The sequence below is a fragment of the Vombatus ursinus genome, unplaced genomic scaffold (genome assembly GCF_900497805.2).
Source record: "Vombatus ursinus unplaced genomic scaffold, bare-nosed wombat genome assembly UNPS02014791.1, whole genome shotgun sequence".
NCBI classification, from domain to species: domain Eukaryota; kingdom Metazoa; phylum Chordata; class Mammalia; order Diprotodontia; family Vombatidae; genus Vombatus; species Vombatus ursinus.
Genome location: NW_020954569.1, coordinates 47,926,834 through 47,942,930, shown reverse-complemented (window position 1 = coordinate 47,942,930; position 16,097 = coordinate 47,926,834). Strand labels below are relative to the sequence as shown.

At 39.8% G+C, this 16,097-nt stretch overlaps 1 protein-coding gene across 1 annotated transcript in view; it reads left to right on the top strand.

Annotated features, from left to right (window-relative positions):
- Positions 1-16,097, top strand: part of AHRR (aryl-hydrocarbon receptor repressor) — a 255,608-nt gene that overhangs the window by 221,323 nt on the left and 18,188 nt on the right. Inside the window, exon 8 of the mRNA XM_027869067.1 lies at positions 13,625-13,824. Coding sequence (XP_027724868.1) covers positions 13,625-13,824 — 200 coding nt within the window. The remainder of the gene's footprint in view (positions 1-13,624; positions 13,825-16,097) is intronic.

Here is a 16,097-nt window from a genome sequence, read left to right as displayed (position 1 = left end):
TACCCAAGGTACATAAAAGTTAAGTGATTTGCCCATGGTCAAACATCTAGAATCTATCTAAGGCTGGATCTGAACCCAGGCTTTCCTTATGCCAAGCCCAGCACTCTTTCCATTGTACTTCATCTTTTTTACTTTAAATAATGCTTATTAGTCTGTCATCCTAGATATACTTAATGATAGGCTTTTGTAGTTATATAGATTTGTATTAAAAGTACCTCCTTCTCCTTCAGGATCCTCTAAATGTTTCCTGTCCAAAAAGCATTTAATTAAAATGGGCATCATCCAATTCCCTATCTGTCAGTATCACCACACAGTTCCTTAATCTTCATGCCTATAATCTGACCATCTTCAATATCACATTTAATGAATATGAATAGTACAGTTCTTTATTCATAATAGCCAATCAGTAAATCATAATGAATGAATGAAAAAAATGTGCGTTCTGTTCGTAAAGCGACTGTTCATCAGATACCACCATTGAACAAGATAGCCTTGATTATATAGTGGTAAAGGATAGGAATAGGCACTCACTCTGTGATTTCAGTGGTATGAAGAATGCCCAGTGTGGGAAACTCTGTCAACACCGACTGACACCTTCTCTTCAATGGATAGTCGTAGAAAGCTGCCTATAGCCCTAAAAGGGGCCATGACTTGTCCTGGGTCACACAACTAGTATGGGTCAGAACTGGACCCAGATCCTTCTGGCTTTGAAATGAGCTGTCTTTCAACTGCCACACAGTGGTAAAACTTCTGGAAAATGCTGGGAATCCTTCCATAGGCTGCTTATAATGCATCTTCAGGTTTAATTGTGTTTCTACTTAAAATATAGTATGTGCACTTTTTTTTAACTATACTTCCCCCATCCTACAGAGGAAAGCATCCTGACCAATAGCTTCATGTCTCTACCCACCAGGAAACAAGGAAGAAGAACAATCTGTCAGTTACCGCTGGTATAAATAGCCAAAACCACCATTGGGTTTCTCAGGCTTGTCATTTCTCTCAAGTTGGTGCCATGGCCATTTGGAAGTATGTTTGTTGATACATTACGTTAGTTCGTATTTATATAATAAAGAAAGGTTTCCGAGGCACTTTCTGTACAATGATGTAAGATGCATAAGGCAAAGTTTATTGCCTCCATTTTACAAGTGAAATTGCTGTTCCAGGGAGCTAAGTGACTTACTTGCCCAAGTTCATTCAGCTGGTCAGGGTCAGAGCCAGGATTTCCATCTTGTTCCCTTTCCCTCATACCTCTTGGCTCCCAGGATAAAAGTCCCTGACCTGTAGGGATCAGGCACCTGGAATTCTGTACTTAACTCCACTACCAACAGCAAAGCACCAAAACTTTTGGTGATGCAAGAGGCTGAGACTCTGAGATACTTCAGTGAAAGTCCTTGTGTATATAGAAAGCATGATTAATATTTTAACAGGGTGGGATGTACATGCTGGAAATCATAATGGGAAGAACCCAGTGGTATAGGATACTACTTTCATATAAGGGCTGGAAACATAAGACTCTCAAAGGGAGACCAATAATATGTCGTGTTTTGTTTTATTTTATTAATAGCCAAGATTAGATTTAGCCAGTGCATGACAATATATTATAGGACTGCTTCCTTTGCTGAGATGCATCCTGTGTCTTATTACTACATTTATGGAGAATTAAATTAATACTTTTTCTTCCTATTCTATGTGCTCTTTGAGACCTAAATTCAATCATGACATTAGAGAATTGAGATTTTAAAAGTGAGGGTAGCCAAAAAAAGAAAGGGACTATGAAAAGCAAGAAGTAAAAGACATTAGTTTAAAAAACTAAAAAGTATTTAGTCCATGTCAGTTTTTAAATGGAAAGAAAGGAGAAGCAAATTCTTCACATGTGAATGAGAAGTAACTGAAAAAGTAGGCAAAGTAAATAGAGATTACCAGGATGTAAGGGGAGATGGTTTACAAATAAACTTAGTAGCCAAAAAAATTATGTCCATAAAATTTCTAAGATTCCCAGATACTCTGTAGTGAGAGTGAAGCTGAGATGTACCAGTGATTTCCAGATACTTATGGATGCTTGTCTAAAACAAATCATTAAACAAGAAGATGGGTATGAGTATTTGAGTTAGTCAAGAATCACCTTTTTGCCTTAATTTCAAAAAAGATTTTGTTTTCAATTGTATAGTAGAATTCTAGGAAGACTAAAATTTTCTCTAGGAAGAGAAGGGAAATGAGAAAGAGGCAGAATGCGGACCTAGTGAGAAGATAAAGCTTAGGGTTCTGAGAGAGTATGATCTTTCATGCCTTTTGAAGAAAACTCATATTTTCAGACATTTTGGTTGCTGTTGGCAGAAGAAGTGTGATGGGATCTGTATGCTTGGGACTCTTTACAAAATGAGATCTGTTTGTGATCATGATGCCTTTGCTGAGATAGTTTCCCTGCTTTAGCAAGGAAACTGATGAGAGGATCATAGATTTAGAAAGAAGAACTTTGGAAGTCATCTGTGCCTATTCCCTTATTTGACAAATGATGAAATGGAAGCCCAGAGATTTGAAATGACCTGCTCAGGGTCACACAGTAAGTGGCAGAGTCAGTTTTGGAACCCACGTCCTCCAATTCCAAATCCATCACACTTTCCTTTGTGCCATTTTAGCATCTCCAATCTTCTCTAGCTTTTAGGGTCTAGTCACTAAAGCATAACAGTAGCTGGAGAAGAGCTCAGACTTTCATCTGTACTCCTAGTCTACACTTTCTTGGTAGAAAGGAATGAAACAACTGGCAATATCTGGAGAGCATCCCTTTGATGAGGACTACATTCCATTATTATCCACCCAAACTGAACTTTCTTGCTTTATCTGACCCAGAGTTGTCTTAAAAATAAAGTCCTTAAAGTTGCAGTCCACTGTAATCATGACTCATAATGCAACATAATACACTAGTGATTCAGAGGGTTTGACAGTTCTTGCCTTACCACTAATGTTTGCTCTCTGACTCTAAGGTGGTCCTGTAGATCTTCCATTTCTTGAAGTATACTTATGCAGGCTTTTTTGCTTATTTCCTTGGGGATGTTGAATAGAAAAGCAACATTGCTTTCAGAGCAAGGAAAAATTGAATTTGCAGTTTTGAAAATGAAAAAAAAATGGGGCTAGGTTGGTTCTGGGTAGAGTACTTTGTTTTTAAGTAGTGCATCTTTGTAGATTTTATTCATTATAGAATAGAGGTAATATCTTCTCTCTATCATATGGATCTAGCATGAGCCATTATATAAAATATCATTGTGAAGCACACTAAAGATACTGATTATTTAACATATCCCCATTGCTCTTACCAGTGACTATCCCACTATTGGTCAGAATGTTTTCCTTTGCAAGGTGGGGGCAGGGCAGAGAGGACTAAAAAGACAAATTAGAATGACTGAAATTAGTAATAAAGTGTGTTCTAGTTCTCTCGGTTCACTCCCCGCCCCCTGCATCCAATCCTTCTCTCCCTGCTTTCAGTTTGAGCCCCAGCACTAGAGTGGAAACAGGTCAGACTTCTAAACCAAGGTGGAAGGAGGTTGAGCTCTTCATACCAGCAGGTGATTGACAGTCTTTTTTGCCTTCATGCTTCCTGGTAGGTGGAAACATAACACTATTGGTCAGAGGGAAGAGGATGACAATGGCATCCAATTATTGGTAAGTTGTTTTTCCTTTTTGTAGTGCAGGGGAGACAGAAAGAGAAAAAGAAACAAAGAGACAGGGAATTCTTTGCATTAGTGTTCTACAACATACAAGAGGGGAGGATTCCAGGAATAGGAATAGTTTTAGCAGAAAGACACACCTTCACAGCATACAAGTTGCAAGTTTCTTTTTTTTTTTAAACTATTTAAGCCTGTCTCATAAAATGTCATCTATAGGACCTTCTTAATTACCGTAGTATAAACACTTTTAAAATTATTTTAAAAACTCTTTAGTTAACAGTGTCATCCTGAAAAACTATACTGTAATCAAAATCAGATAAATCCTAGTACTTTCCAGTCCACAGTATTTACTGAGCACTTAACTAATTTTATGGTATCATGGGGAATATAGAAAAGTCTAAAATACAATTTCTTCCTTCAGACAGTTTTTAAGAGTCAGCAAAATATGACCCAAAGGCCAAATATGGCTTACTGCCTGCCTGCTTTTGTATCGCATTCAGGCGAAGAATGGTTTTTACACTTTTGAATGTAATAAAATGTTATTTAACAATTCTGGGGCTATACAAATACAGGCAGTGTGGGTATCCATTCTCTGGTTTCGATTTGGCCTGAGGGCCAAATCTGGCCTATTGCCTGCTTTTATATAGCTTTTGGGCTAAGCATGGTTTTTGCACTTTTAAATATAATGCAATTTTATTTAACAGCTCTGGGGCTGTACCAGTACAGGCAGTGGGTATCCATTCTGTGGGTTGGATTTGGCCTGAGGGCGAAATCTGGCTTAGGGTATAATTGTGGTGACAAGACCTGTACATAAGAGAAAACTAGAGGCTGCCTTGGTTTGCTCATTACGTAGCAAATGAGTAACATCGATAGTCTGTGCTATATGAGTCCAGAGGAAGGAAAGATCATTGTGCTTTGGGGTGATAGAAGATAGGTTCATGGAGGAGATGGAGAAAGAGTAATCCAGTTAGGAAGAAAAACAAATTCAAAGAAAGTATAGAAGCACAGACATACATAATGTATTTAAAGCAAGGCAAGTTCTCTTTTGACCATAACTAGTTCGCCTAGAGCAAGGCTTTCAAGTTGGAGCAATCCACTAACAGTGAGTTGAATGAATTCTCTTCTGTATTAGAGGCCCTGGAGGGATACATAAGAAATATAAGATATGACTTCTAGCCTCAAAGAGTTTACACTGTAGCTGGGTAGAACAAACATGACCCACGGGAAATAATTAGAGAGCCTTGAAGCGCAACACTGTGCAGCTCTGACTAGCATTGTGATTCAGTGGAAAGAACACCAGGTTCAGTTTGAAGACCCAAGTTTGAATATGCCATTTACCACCTCTGTGACCTTGGAGAAAGCCCTTCACCTCTCTGGTCCCCTTTTCCTCATCTGTAAAGAGAGGGAATTGTGCTAGATGGTTTATGGGGACCCTTGAAGCTCTAGGTCTATGATTCTAAGTACTGTTAGGAATTCAGAGAAAGGGGATATCAAGGCAGGCTGGAGTGGTCAAGAGTACATCTTCATAGAGGAGATGAGAACTTAGCTGAGGTTTGAAGTAGGCTTTAGATAAGGAGAGGGGGAAAGGGAGGTCTTTCCAGGTGATAGCAACCAGTATGGCACATATGGGAGACTGAAGAGGTCTCAAGCACTCCATTTTGGAGAGTAGTAGGAAGTAAGGTTGGATGAAGAAGATGGGATCAGATCATCAGAAGCCTTTAACACTCAAATAGAGTTTGGACTTCAACTGGCAAATAGAAAATAGGGAACCATCGTAGCTTTCATCATTTCATCATGATGAAACTAGGGATTTAGAAAGATTGATCTAGCTGAGGAGATGCAGCTTGGTGTAAAGGACTAGCCTTGAAGTAAAGAAGACCTCAAAATCCTACCTCTGACCATATACTGACTGACTCAACGACCATGGGGCAAGTCATGATCCTGTGACCCTATGAACTTAACTTCACAGCACCCCAGGGACTTCTCCAAGTCTATAATTACAGATTAATTACTGCTATAATTCCTGGTCTCTAGCCTCACATCACCAACTACTTATTGGACATCTTAAAGCAGGTGTCCTGTATTGCCTAAAACAGAACCTTTTCTCCCAAGTCTTCCACTCTTTCTAGCTTACATATTACTGTTGAGGGCACTCCATCCTCCTAGTCACTCAGACTCACAACCCTCAGCTGCTCACTTGCATTCACCCAGCACATCCAGCATGTTGCCAAATCTTCTACCTTTGTTTCTGCCTTCACAGCATCTTTTGCATATGTCCCCTTCTCTTTACTCATAAGTATTACCTTAGTACGGGCCCTCATCACTTCATACCTAGACTACTGCAATAGCCTTCTGATTGGCTCAGGTGCTGTAGTGATCTTCCTAAAGCTCGAGTACAACTGTGTCATCCCCCTACTCAATAAATTACACTGCTCCTTTTTACCTCCCAGGATTCTTTGTTTGGCTTTAAAAGCTTTTCACAGTCTGACCTCTTCCTACTTTTGCAGTCCTTTTAACTTGACTCCCTTTCACATCCTCTGTAATACGGCAGTGTTGGCTTCCTTGTTCTTTGAACATGACACTCTATCTCCCGACTCTGTCCCTTTTCACTGGCTTTTCACTTTTCATTAGGCCTGGAATGCTCTTCCTCTTCACCTCTCCCTCCCTCAAGACTCAGCTGAAATCCCACATTTTGCAGGGTTTCTTTCTTTGTTTCTTTTACTACTGGTGCCTTCCCTCTGAGATTATCTCCCATACGTATCTTGCATATACATAGTTGACTGACTCTTGTCTCCCCTATTAGACTGTGTTTTTTGAGGGCAGTGACTGTATTTCTGTCTTTCTTTGTATGCTCAAGGTTCAGCAAGTTTTGGGCACATATTAAGAGCTTAATAAATACTTATTGATTGACTGGTAAGGATGGATGGAGGGAATGATTCTCTATACCAATGAAATCATGATTCTAGACCTAAACTATACATATAGGTGTGTAATATATATATATATATATATATATATACACACACACATACATATACACATATATACACACACATACACATATATACATATATACACACATACAAATAAATATGCAAAAACACACGTATGTATGTATGATTGTGTATATGTGTGTGTGTGTATATATATATATAATATACACACACACACACACACACATATATATATATATATACATCAGTGATATACAGGATGAGTTAGAGTTAGATTTGGGGAAGCCAAATCTAGCCAGGAAGCTGTTGAAATAATCCAGGAATGAGATGATGAGAATCTGGACAGGAATCATGAGAGCTGAAATGGAGAAGATAGTTATAAAAGGAACAACAGAATAGACATAGCAGGCAAAGGAGACTAAAGAATCAACAATGTTTAGTAAATGACTGCAAAATTTCTAACCTGAGATACTGAAAAATGCTAGTACCCTGCTGAAATGAGCTAGTTGAGAATGATATAATTGTGTAGTTTTGTGGGGAAAGGCAAGAAGATGATGAGTTTATCATGGGACAAATTGATTGTAAGTTGATGATGGGACATCTCAGTGATAGTTGGAAATACAGAACTGAAGCACAGTACTGGGAAAATGGATTTGTATGTCTCTTGAATAGAGGCGATACTTGAGACCATGGATGTGGTTGATTTTTCTGGGGGTAGTAATTGTAGGAAATAGGAGAATTGAGGACAGACCTTTGGGAAGCTTTCATAACTGAGGGATAGGAAGGAAGCTATAAGAAAGAGACATCACCTGAGATGTATGATAGATGAAGGTAGGTGTGTCTCTTTTTCTTTACCAGATTGTACCCTGCTGGAGGTTACAGACTATTTTGTATTCTTTGCATTCACTCCATTTTAATTCAGCTAGGTGGCAAAGTGATCGTGGTTCTGTAGTTTGGAAAATCCCAGTTCAAATCTGGCCTCAGGCTCTTCCTAGTGGTGTGACCTTGGACAAGTAATTTAACCTCTGTTTGCCCCAGTGTCCTCATCTGTAAAATGGAAATACTAATAGGACCTATCTCTCAAGGTAGTTGTGAGAGGACCAAGTGAGGTAATAATTGTAAAGTGCTTAGCATAGTGTTTCACACATAGTTAGGGCTATAAAAATGTTAGCTATTGTTTTGACTATTATGAATTCAATTCCACATGCATTTGCTAAGTGCCTATTCTTTTTGAGGCACTGAAGCTGCAAAGATGAAGTAAGTCTCAGTCTCTGGCCTGAAGAAGCTTATTTTTTTATTTTTTTGAGGCAGTCAGGGTTAAGTGACTTGCCTAGGGTCACACAGCAAGTAAATATCTGAGACTGGGTTTGGACTCAGGTCATCTTGACTCCAGAGCCGGTGCTCTATCCACTGCACCACCTAGCTGCCCCAAGAAGCTAATATTCTGAAAGTATGAATTCAGCATGCATTTCATGCACATGTATACAAACTAGTATTCCAGACATGATGTCTGGAGAATAGTCAGTGATAGTATTGACAAGTTGTCAGGGACCTCTGAGACCATCCAGTTCTAAATCTTCAGTTTATGGATAATGAAAATCAAGGTAAAGTGACAGAACATCACAGTTGGAAGGCACCTTCATGGTCAGTTGACTACACCTGGGCCTAAACAGGAATTCTCTCTACAGAAACTTCAACATGTGGGCTCCCGGCTTCCACTTGCAGACTGCTAGGGAAGAGGAGCCCGCTCCTTTCCACCCCCTTTTGGATGGCTCTGATTGTCAGAACTGGTTTTTTATGTTGACTCTAAACTTTGCTTCCCTGCAGTTTCTCCCTGTTCCTGGTTTCATCCTCTCAGGCCAAGCAGAACAAAGCTAATCCCGAATAGATACAGTCCATAGTTGATGATTGGATGGTTGCGTGAGTTTGTGAACCATCTTCAAATTCACTGTGAGGACAATAGCTAAGAAACTTCATCATCTCCCCTTTTGAGTCTCAAAGCAGAGGCTTTCTGACATACCTGAAATTCATATCCTCCTTACTTCTGCCTCTTGGAATCCTTAGAGTTCTTCAGTATTTTTTTCAGATGCCGCCTATAGGAAACCTTACTTGATTCTCTTAGTCTAGGGCAAGGGTGGGGAACCTAAAGCCTTGAGGCCACATGTGGCCCTCTAGGTCTTCAAATGAGGCCCTTTGACTGAATCCAAGCTTCACAGAACAAATCCTGTTTGGATTCAGTCAAAGGGCCTCACTTGAGGACCTAGAGGGCTACGTGTAGCTTTCAGGCCGCAGGTTCCCCACCCCTGGGGAGTTCCAACCTTTTTTGTGTCATGAACCCCTTTTTACATGCACAAAATACATGGGATTACAAAGGAAACTAAATATATTGAAATGTGGTTGTCAAATTAAAAAAATTCTTTTCATTCATAGATCCCAGGTTAAGAACCTTTGCCCTACCTCTTTGTGCTCCTTGTCTCCTCAAATTATCTTTTATTTATTTATATCTGAAAATATATCCCCTTCAGTAGAATGTAATTTCCTTAAGGGATTATTTTTAATTTTGTCCTTGTATTCCCAGGACCAAGCATAGTGCCTTGTACACAGTAAGTGGTTACTAAATGCTTGTTGACTTGAATTGAATTGAATTTCTGAATTTTCAAAGCAGGTACTAGTCCTGGTACCAAAGCAGGGTGATGAGTAAGTAAAATGTACTGTTGCTTAACTAGAATTTTCTATTATTTACTGGGAATGATTTTCCTTGAGTCATTTTGGCGATATCCAACTACAGTATACTGATTTCTATTACCATGCAAAACATTTAAAAGAATCTTAAGAAGTCTTATTATCTTCTTGCCTTCAGGCAAGACTAAATAATCCAAGACACATGGATATAAACTCAAATTGCTAGGGGAAGAAGGAAAAGGATCGGTTGTTTATTAAGCACTTACTATGTGTCTGACTTGGTGCTAAGCACTTTACAAATATTATCTCATTTGATTCTCACAATCCCCAGAGATGGGTGCTATTATGATCCACATTTTACAAGTGAGGAACCAGGAAGACAGAGGTTAAGTGACTTGCCCAGAATCACACAGCTAAATCAGTCTGAGGCCCAATTAGAACTCAGGGTCTTCTTGACCCAGCCCCAGCCCTCTGTTCACAACCTCCTTGCATAATTGCCCTGTGGTAGGCTAAACATTGCATAACTTTCTAGATGTTAAAATGTAAGCCCATTTTCTCTTGCTTAATATTCAGTGGAGGTGGAGAGAAGTGATCAGTATCTTTGAGAAGCCCTTCCACCTCCATGGAGAGGCCCAGACTCTGTGACCATGAAGTGCCATCGCCATCCTCTCACCCTTTTCCTCCTAATTTCTACCATCTTTTGCCTGGGTCCCTTGCCTTCTCTAAGGCTGCCCTTCCCCTCCACCCCTGAGGAGACACAGCTGGACAGAGGATCATGAAGTGAGAAAGATGGAAGTCTTAGGACTACAGCAGAGAGAAAGTAGCAACCCATCCCTAGATGTTCCCCACCAGATGTGTTCCCCACAGTGTCATCATCTGGAAAAAGGCCCTGGCTACTGTGTCCATGCTATGGCTCCATCACTATTTGACTTACAAGAAGCCACTATTCTTTAGTTAAAACATTGGCTAATCCAAACCTGGATAATTGTAAACCTATTTTTTCTGACCTTTTGCATTTTAATTTGCAAAGGTTTTATATATTAGTCAAACATAATAATTTTAAAACATGGGTAAAAAGAAATCTTTCCCCCAGATCTTTCCTTCTTTTCCTTCTCTCTCCTCTCCCACCAAAAATGTATAGTGAATGGAAGGAAAGGGTAAGTGTCATGTGCGATAGCATTTGATAACAGATTGTTAACAGTACAATCTGGTAAGAAATATCTGCTTTTCCTTTATCATTGAACGTTATCAAAGAGCTTCTTTTTGCTGAAGGCACTGACATTGAGAGGTGAGGCTTTTGAAATGTGCTCTCTTTGTATTTATTCTCCAATTACAAGCTGCTAGGGATGTTTGAGGATTTTTCATTTGGTCTGTCAGTCACTCTAGGTAACCCAAATCTCATTGCACACACCATGGTGTAAAGGAAAAAAACAAAACAAAACAAAACACTTGATTCTGTTCCCATTTTGGGTTTGCTACTTATCTAACTGTATGACCTTGGGCAAATCACTTCCCCTCTCCTTGGTTTCTTTATGTGTAAAATAAGGAGGTGGAACTAAATGATTCCTAAGTTCCCTTTTGACTCTAACTGTCTAGGTTTCTAAATTTTATATTTACTAATAAATGACTTATTAACATCGCAAGCATAGACATAGTGTCATAATTAGTTAAAGCTAAAGCAACATAAAAGGTGGATAGATCTTTCTATTATCGTTAATTGGTTGTAATTGTAATTGACTGGACTCTAGTAGTTAATCAACAAAGTCAGTTCCACAGACATCTACTGAAGCTCCTTCTATGTGGAAGGCATTGTGCAGTGTATTGGGGATACAAAAATGGATGAAACTTTCATTGTCCTTACGAAGTTTATGATCTAACTGGGGGAATAAAGCATGTGATATAAAGTAAAACTGCAGAAGTAGTAAGAATAACTATCAAAGGAGGGAGAGTAAAAACTTCTGAACTGGGCTGTGGAAGCTAGTTGAGATTTATACTACCAGAGAAGGAAGGGTCCAGGCACAGGTGTATATAAAAGGGCAGAGGTAGGAACTTACAGAAGGCTTATGGTAAATGAGGAATACATGTAGTTTGGCTGGAATTGGGACAAAATGAAGGGATGGCATGGAAAAATAAAACTAGATAAGCAGATACTAGCCAGGTTGTAAAAGGCCTTGAATGCCAAGAAATTTGTACTCTTTTGAATTCCAGATTCATTAAACTAATACATTTCTCAAATGTCTATTGATTTTAAAAAAGATATTTGCTACTGATAAGGCAATAATTTCCAATTTGGTCTGAAACTATTTCATTTGCTTGGTCAACACTTCTGCTTAAATCATCAGGGTGAATGGTCCTGAGAAGAAGGTCCCATCCACAGCTGTAGGCTCCATCCCAATTATGGCTTCACTTTAGGCCATAACTTACTACACCCTGCCCTCAGCCATATATGCCAGATGTCAGTGTCTGTCTTCCTCTCTGTAGGGTCCAGGCTTTCCACACAGTTATACATATTTCAGCAGGAGCTATTTAAAGTTGTGGACTTGAAGCTGACTTCATTCTCTCACTTTATCTTGCGTATATCTTGTTTGTACATAATTGTTCAAGCTGTCTTCTCTTGCTTTGGGTATCTGATTTATGTTCTCCTGCTTCCTTTGCCCTCTCACTTTGGTTGCTTCACACGTCCAAGGTCCTGTCCATCACTTGGACCTTTGGCCACTTGCCTTGCTCTGCCATATTGTATTTTGGTCCAGCTTGCTCATCTGGCTGGAATTGAACCATGTTGATGTTTGAATATGCCCTGACTTTGCCTGAGGTCTGGCCCTTATCTTTGATACCTGGGTGATTGCCCACCTGGTTCCACGCCTTTGGCTCCCTCTGGAACTTCTAAGGCTTGCTCACTTCCAGCTCATTTCTGAGCCGATTCCTTATTCTGACTTCCTGGCCTGTCCCTAGCTCTCTCAGGCTTGGCTTCTCTTCTTTCAAACTGTGACTCAATGCCACCCACCGTCTAAGCCCTAACACAAGTTAAAATCAAGTCGTTTAGTTTTGATGAGCATTTGGGGAGTGGGTGGAGGCATTACACCTGTGTATATATATACAGACATAACTATACGTATATCTTGTGTATAAATCTGTGTGTTGTTTGTGTATATCTCCCTCATTAGACCATGAACTCCTTGAGAGCAGAGATTCTTTTGCCTTTCTTTATATCCTCTGGTGCCTAATGCAGTGCCTGGCACATAGTAGGCACTTAATAAAATGCTTGCTGACTTGGCTTAACTTCTCTGCCTAGGGTTCCTGGCCTATAAAATGAGGAGGTTGAATTTAATGGCCTCAAAAGTACCTTCCAGTTCTGTGTCTATGATCCTGTAAGCAGTGGAGAGGGTCCTTATCAAGTCATTAACCTAAATAGCAGGGATTTAGAGATACACATCTCTTTGTAAGTTGAAAGCGTTAAGGCCATCCTTAGAGAAGTCTGTGAAATCAGCCAGCATGCATCACAAAAACTATATATTCACAGTAAAACAAACTTGGATGAAGGTTGTTTTCTTGGTTGAACATTTTTTTGGGGGGGGGAATTGATGGTGTGACATGGGAGACACTGGCACAGGACCACTCGGCATAACGTGCCCACATCAGAGAAGGTCCCGTGTTCTATGAGCAAAGCAGAATTGAAACAGCTCGCAGGAAATGCAGGACGTGTAGATTTAAGAGAATCCACCCCAAATGTTCACACGGACAGTTTGTGCCTGACCTGTGCTAGAGCATTCCGAGTTCATATTGGCTTGATCAGCCAAACCTGGACACACTGAAACTTGACTCTAGCACAGCGATGTCATTTTGGTCCTCTTTGAGAACAAAAGACGACCAACCATTTCCTATGAATCTGGATACAGGGTATCTACAGAATTAATTCAGTGAGCTTCCTTTCCATTCTTCATTTCAAGGTAACTGTTTAATAGCAAATTGTTTAGGGGAGCTAGGTGGAGCAGTAGATAGAGCACCTAGTCTGGAGTTAAGTGGACCTGAGTTCAAATGCAGCCTCAGACATGTGTTAGCTATGTGACCCTAGGCAAGTCACTTAACCCTGTTTGCCTCAGTTTCCTCATCTGTAAAATGAGCTAGAAAAGGAAATGGCAAACCACTCCAGTATTTTTGCCAAGAAAACTCCAAATGGGGTCATGAAGAGTTGGACAGGATTGAACAATTACAACAGATTTGACCAGCCATTTAATATTAAACAATTGTGTTCTTTGCATCAGTCTTGTAGTGACCTCCATATTGAATGCTGCCTGACCTTTTCTTTGTTTCTTTCCCATGTAACAGACAATGCAGTTTCAAGGAAAGCTCAAGTTTCTGTTTGGACAAAAGAAAAAGACGCCATCAGGAACACTCCTGCCACCCCAGCTTTCGTTGTTTTGTGTGGTGGTACCAATCCTGCTCCCTTCTGTGACAGAAATGAAAATGAAAAATGTGCTTCTGAGAGCCAAGCAGAAAGCTGATGTCGCAGCCTCCACGGACGCCAAGTAAATGCCAATTTACTCTTTATTAGGATCAACAGCAGTAAATAGCAATTATGCATTGAAATATGTGGAAGAATTCATAATGGCCCTGTGAACAAATGTTTTGACCTATTAACATAACTTTCAGTGTCTCTTAAGATTTGGGGTATAGCCCTTTCTCATTTTCAACAGGAAATCAAAAAGATAAATTTGAGTAGTTGTGAGATGAATAAGTTAAGTAAGCTGGGAGGAAGAAAACAACACTCCTTGTTTAGCTCAATAACTCAGAGACTGAGTTATTATTTAATAAGCAGTTCTGTTCATGGAGAGTCAGTGGCCAGCAGTTTCCCCTTCTATTCATAGAACATTGCCTAAAGAAATGCTCAGTTCACATAAATAAGATGAAGAAATTCTGCAGCAATAAAAAGCACAGAAATAGTTTTTAGTTACAGTGGTCTCAAACTCAGATAGAAATGGGAGCCACTAATCTGTACATAAGGGTTCCTGCAGGCTGCATATTGACTAAGTTTTAAACTATAATGCTATGTTTTGTTATACTTTTACTTATTTTGTTAAATATTTCCCAATTACATTTTAATCTTGTTACAGCAGCCCTTAGGAAATGTGCCATGTAGGATTCTTGTTGTTTAGTCATTTCATTGGTGTCTGACTCTTCGTGACCCCATTTGGGGTTTTCTTGGCAAAGATACCAGAATGGTCTGCTGTCTCCTTTTCCAGCTCATTTTACAGATGAGGAACTGAGGCAAACAGGGTTAAGTGACTTGCCCAGGGTCACACAGCTAGTAAGTGTTTGAGGCCAGATGTGAACTCATGAAGATGAGTCTGCCTGATTCCAAGCCCAGTGCTCTGTCCTTGTTTCTAATATTTAATCTAAAGGGTACCGACAGTAGACCAGCCTGTCCTTGGGAAGAGCTGTTCAAAAGTCCTGACTTCTCAGAGGATTAAGGATGCTCCCAAATTCTAATATGGTCAGCAATTCAAGAGAGACAAAGGACATGAGACCAGGGACAGTCTTCTGATACTAATCCTTATTTTCTGTAATACAGTGGAGACCTCAGTGCTGCAATGGTTCCACTTTTAACTGAAAACAAATAATAAATTATAATCACTGCTTTTGTGCTTCATACTTGTAAAGTGTGGTACAGAAGCATTGCCTGACTGGAACGTTATTAATCAGCTGATACCTACAAGACACTGGGTTTGGTTAGACTTACCTACTTACTTGATAGGTAGCTAGTTCTTACAGTACGTGGAGTGCTAGGCCTGGAGTCAAGAAGAAAGTCAGGAAGACTTCATTTTCCTGCATTCAAGTCTGGCCTCAGACACTTACAAGTTGTGTGACTCTGGGCAAGTCACTTAACCCTGTTTGCCTCAATTTCCCCATCTGTAAAATGAGCTGGAGAGAGAAATGGCAAACAACTCTAGTATCTTTGCCAAGAAAACCCCAAATGGGGTCATGAAGGGTCAGATATGACTGAAAAAAAATGACCTAGTTACTAGCCAGTCCTCATCCTATCCCTAAGCAGAATGACTTTCCTCATTCTTCGCACTTCTTTCTAGTGCTAGTTTCCCTCCACTAGTACTGTTTTTTCAATCCAACACATGCTAGTTTGCAAAACTATTTTGTTGCAAGGAAGAATGTTAGGGTACAAATGTTTTCATGCCAGAAAATCATAGGTATACAGTGCAGTTGGATGGGGAGGTCCTCTTCTGGCTGAGTTGTTTTTTTTTTTTTTACTTGTCTAGCCCACTGTCTGATTTTTTTCTTCCTATTTCCTTTCTACTTCTACCTCGAATCCAAGTTGGTGCTGCAATTGTACACTGTGAAGGAAGCAGTATCCTTTCTGGCCGGTTTCTTCAGGTCTTAACTCTGCAAGGCCAAACTGTACTTGAAGGCACCTCCAACACTTTGAACAGCAATGTGGCCCTGATCCCTCAGACTGTTCTGTTCAGGTTTCCAGCCCCTCAGTTTGCAAACTGCACTCCTTCTATTTTGGGCCTTGACTTTTTCAATCCCTTCTCTTGCTGCTCACATTTATCCTTCACTTTATGTCCAGGACATCCATTGCTACATTTCTTGGCATCTATGTCCTGGCTTCATTACAGATTTACATATAAAGTGTACACATTTACATTAAATAAACAAGGTTGATAACTGTTTTCAGCAAAAATGAGTCCAGTGATGCCTGTATAACTGTGGAGGCGGCTAGTCGTTCCAATATACTTCTCTCTGTAAATTATTCTTTACAGTTCAACAAACTGTATTAAATACGCAC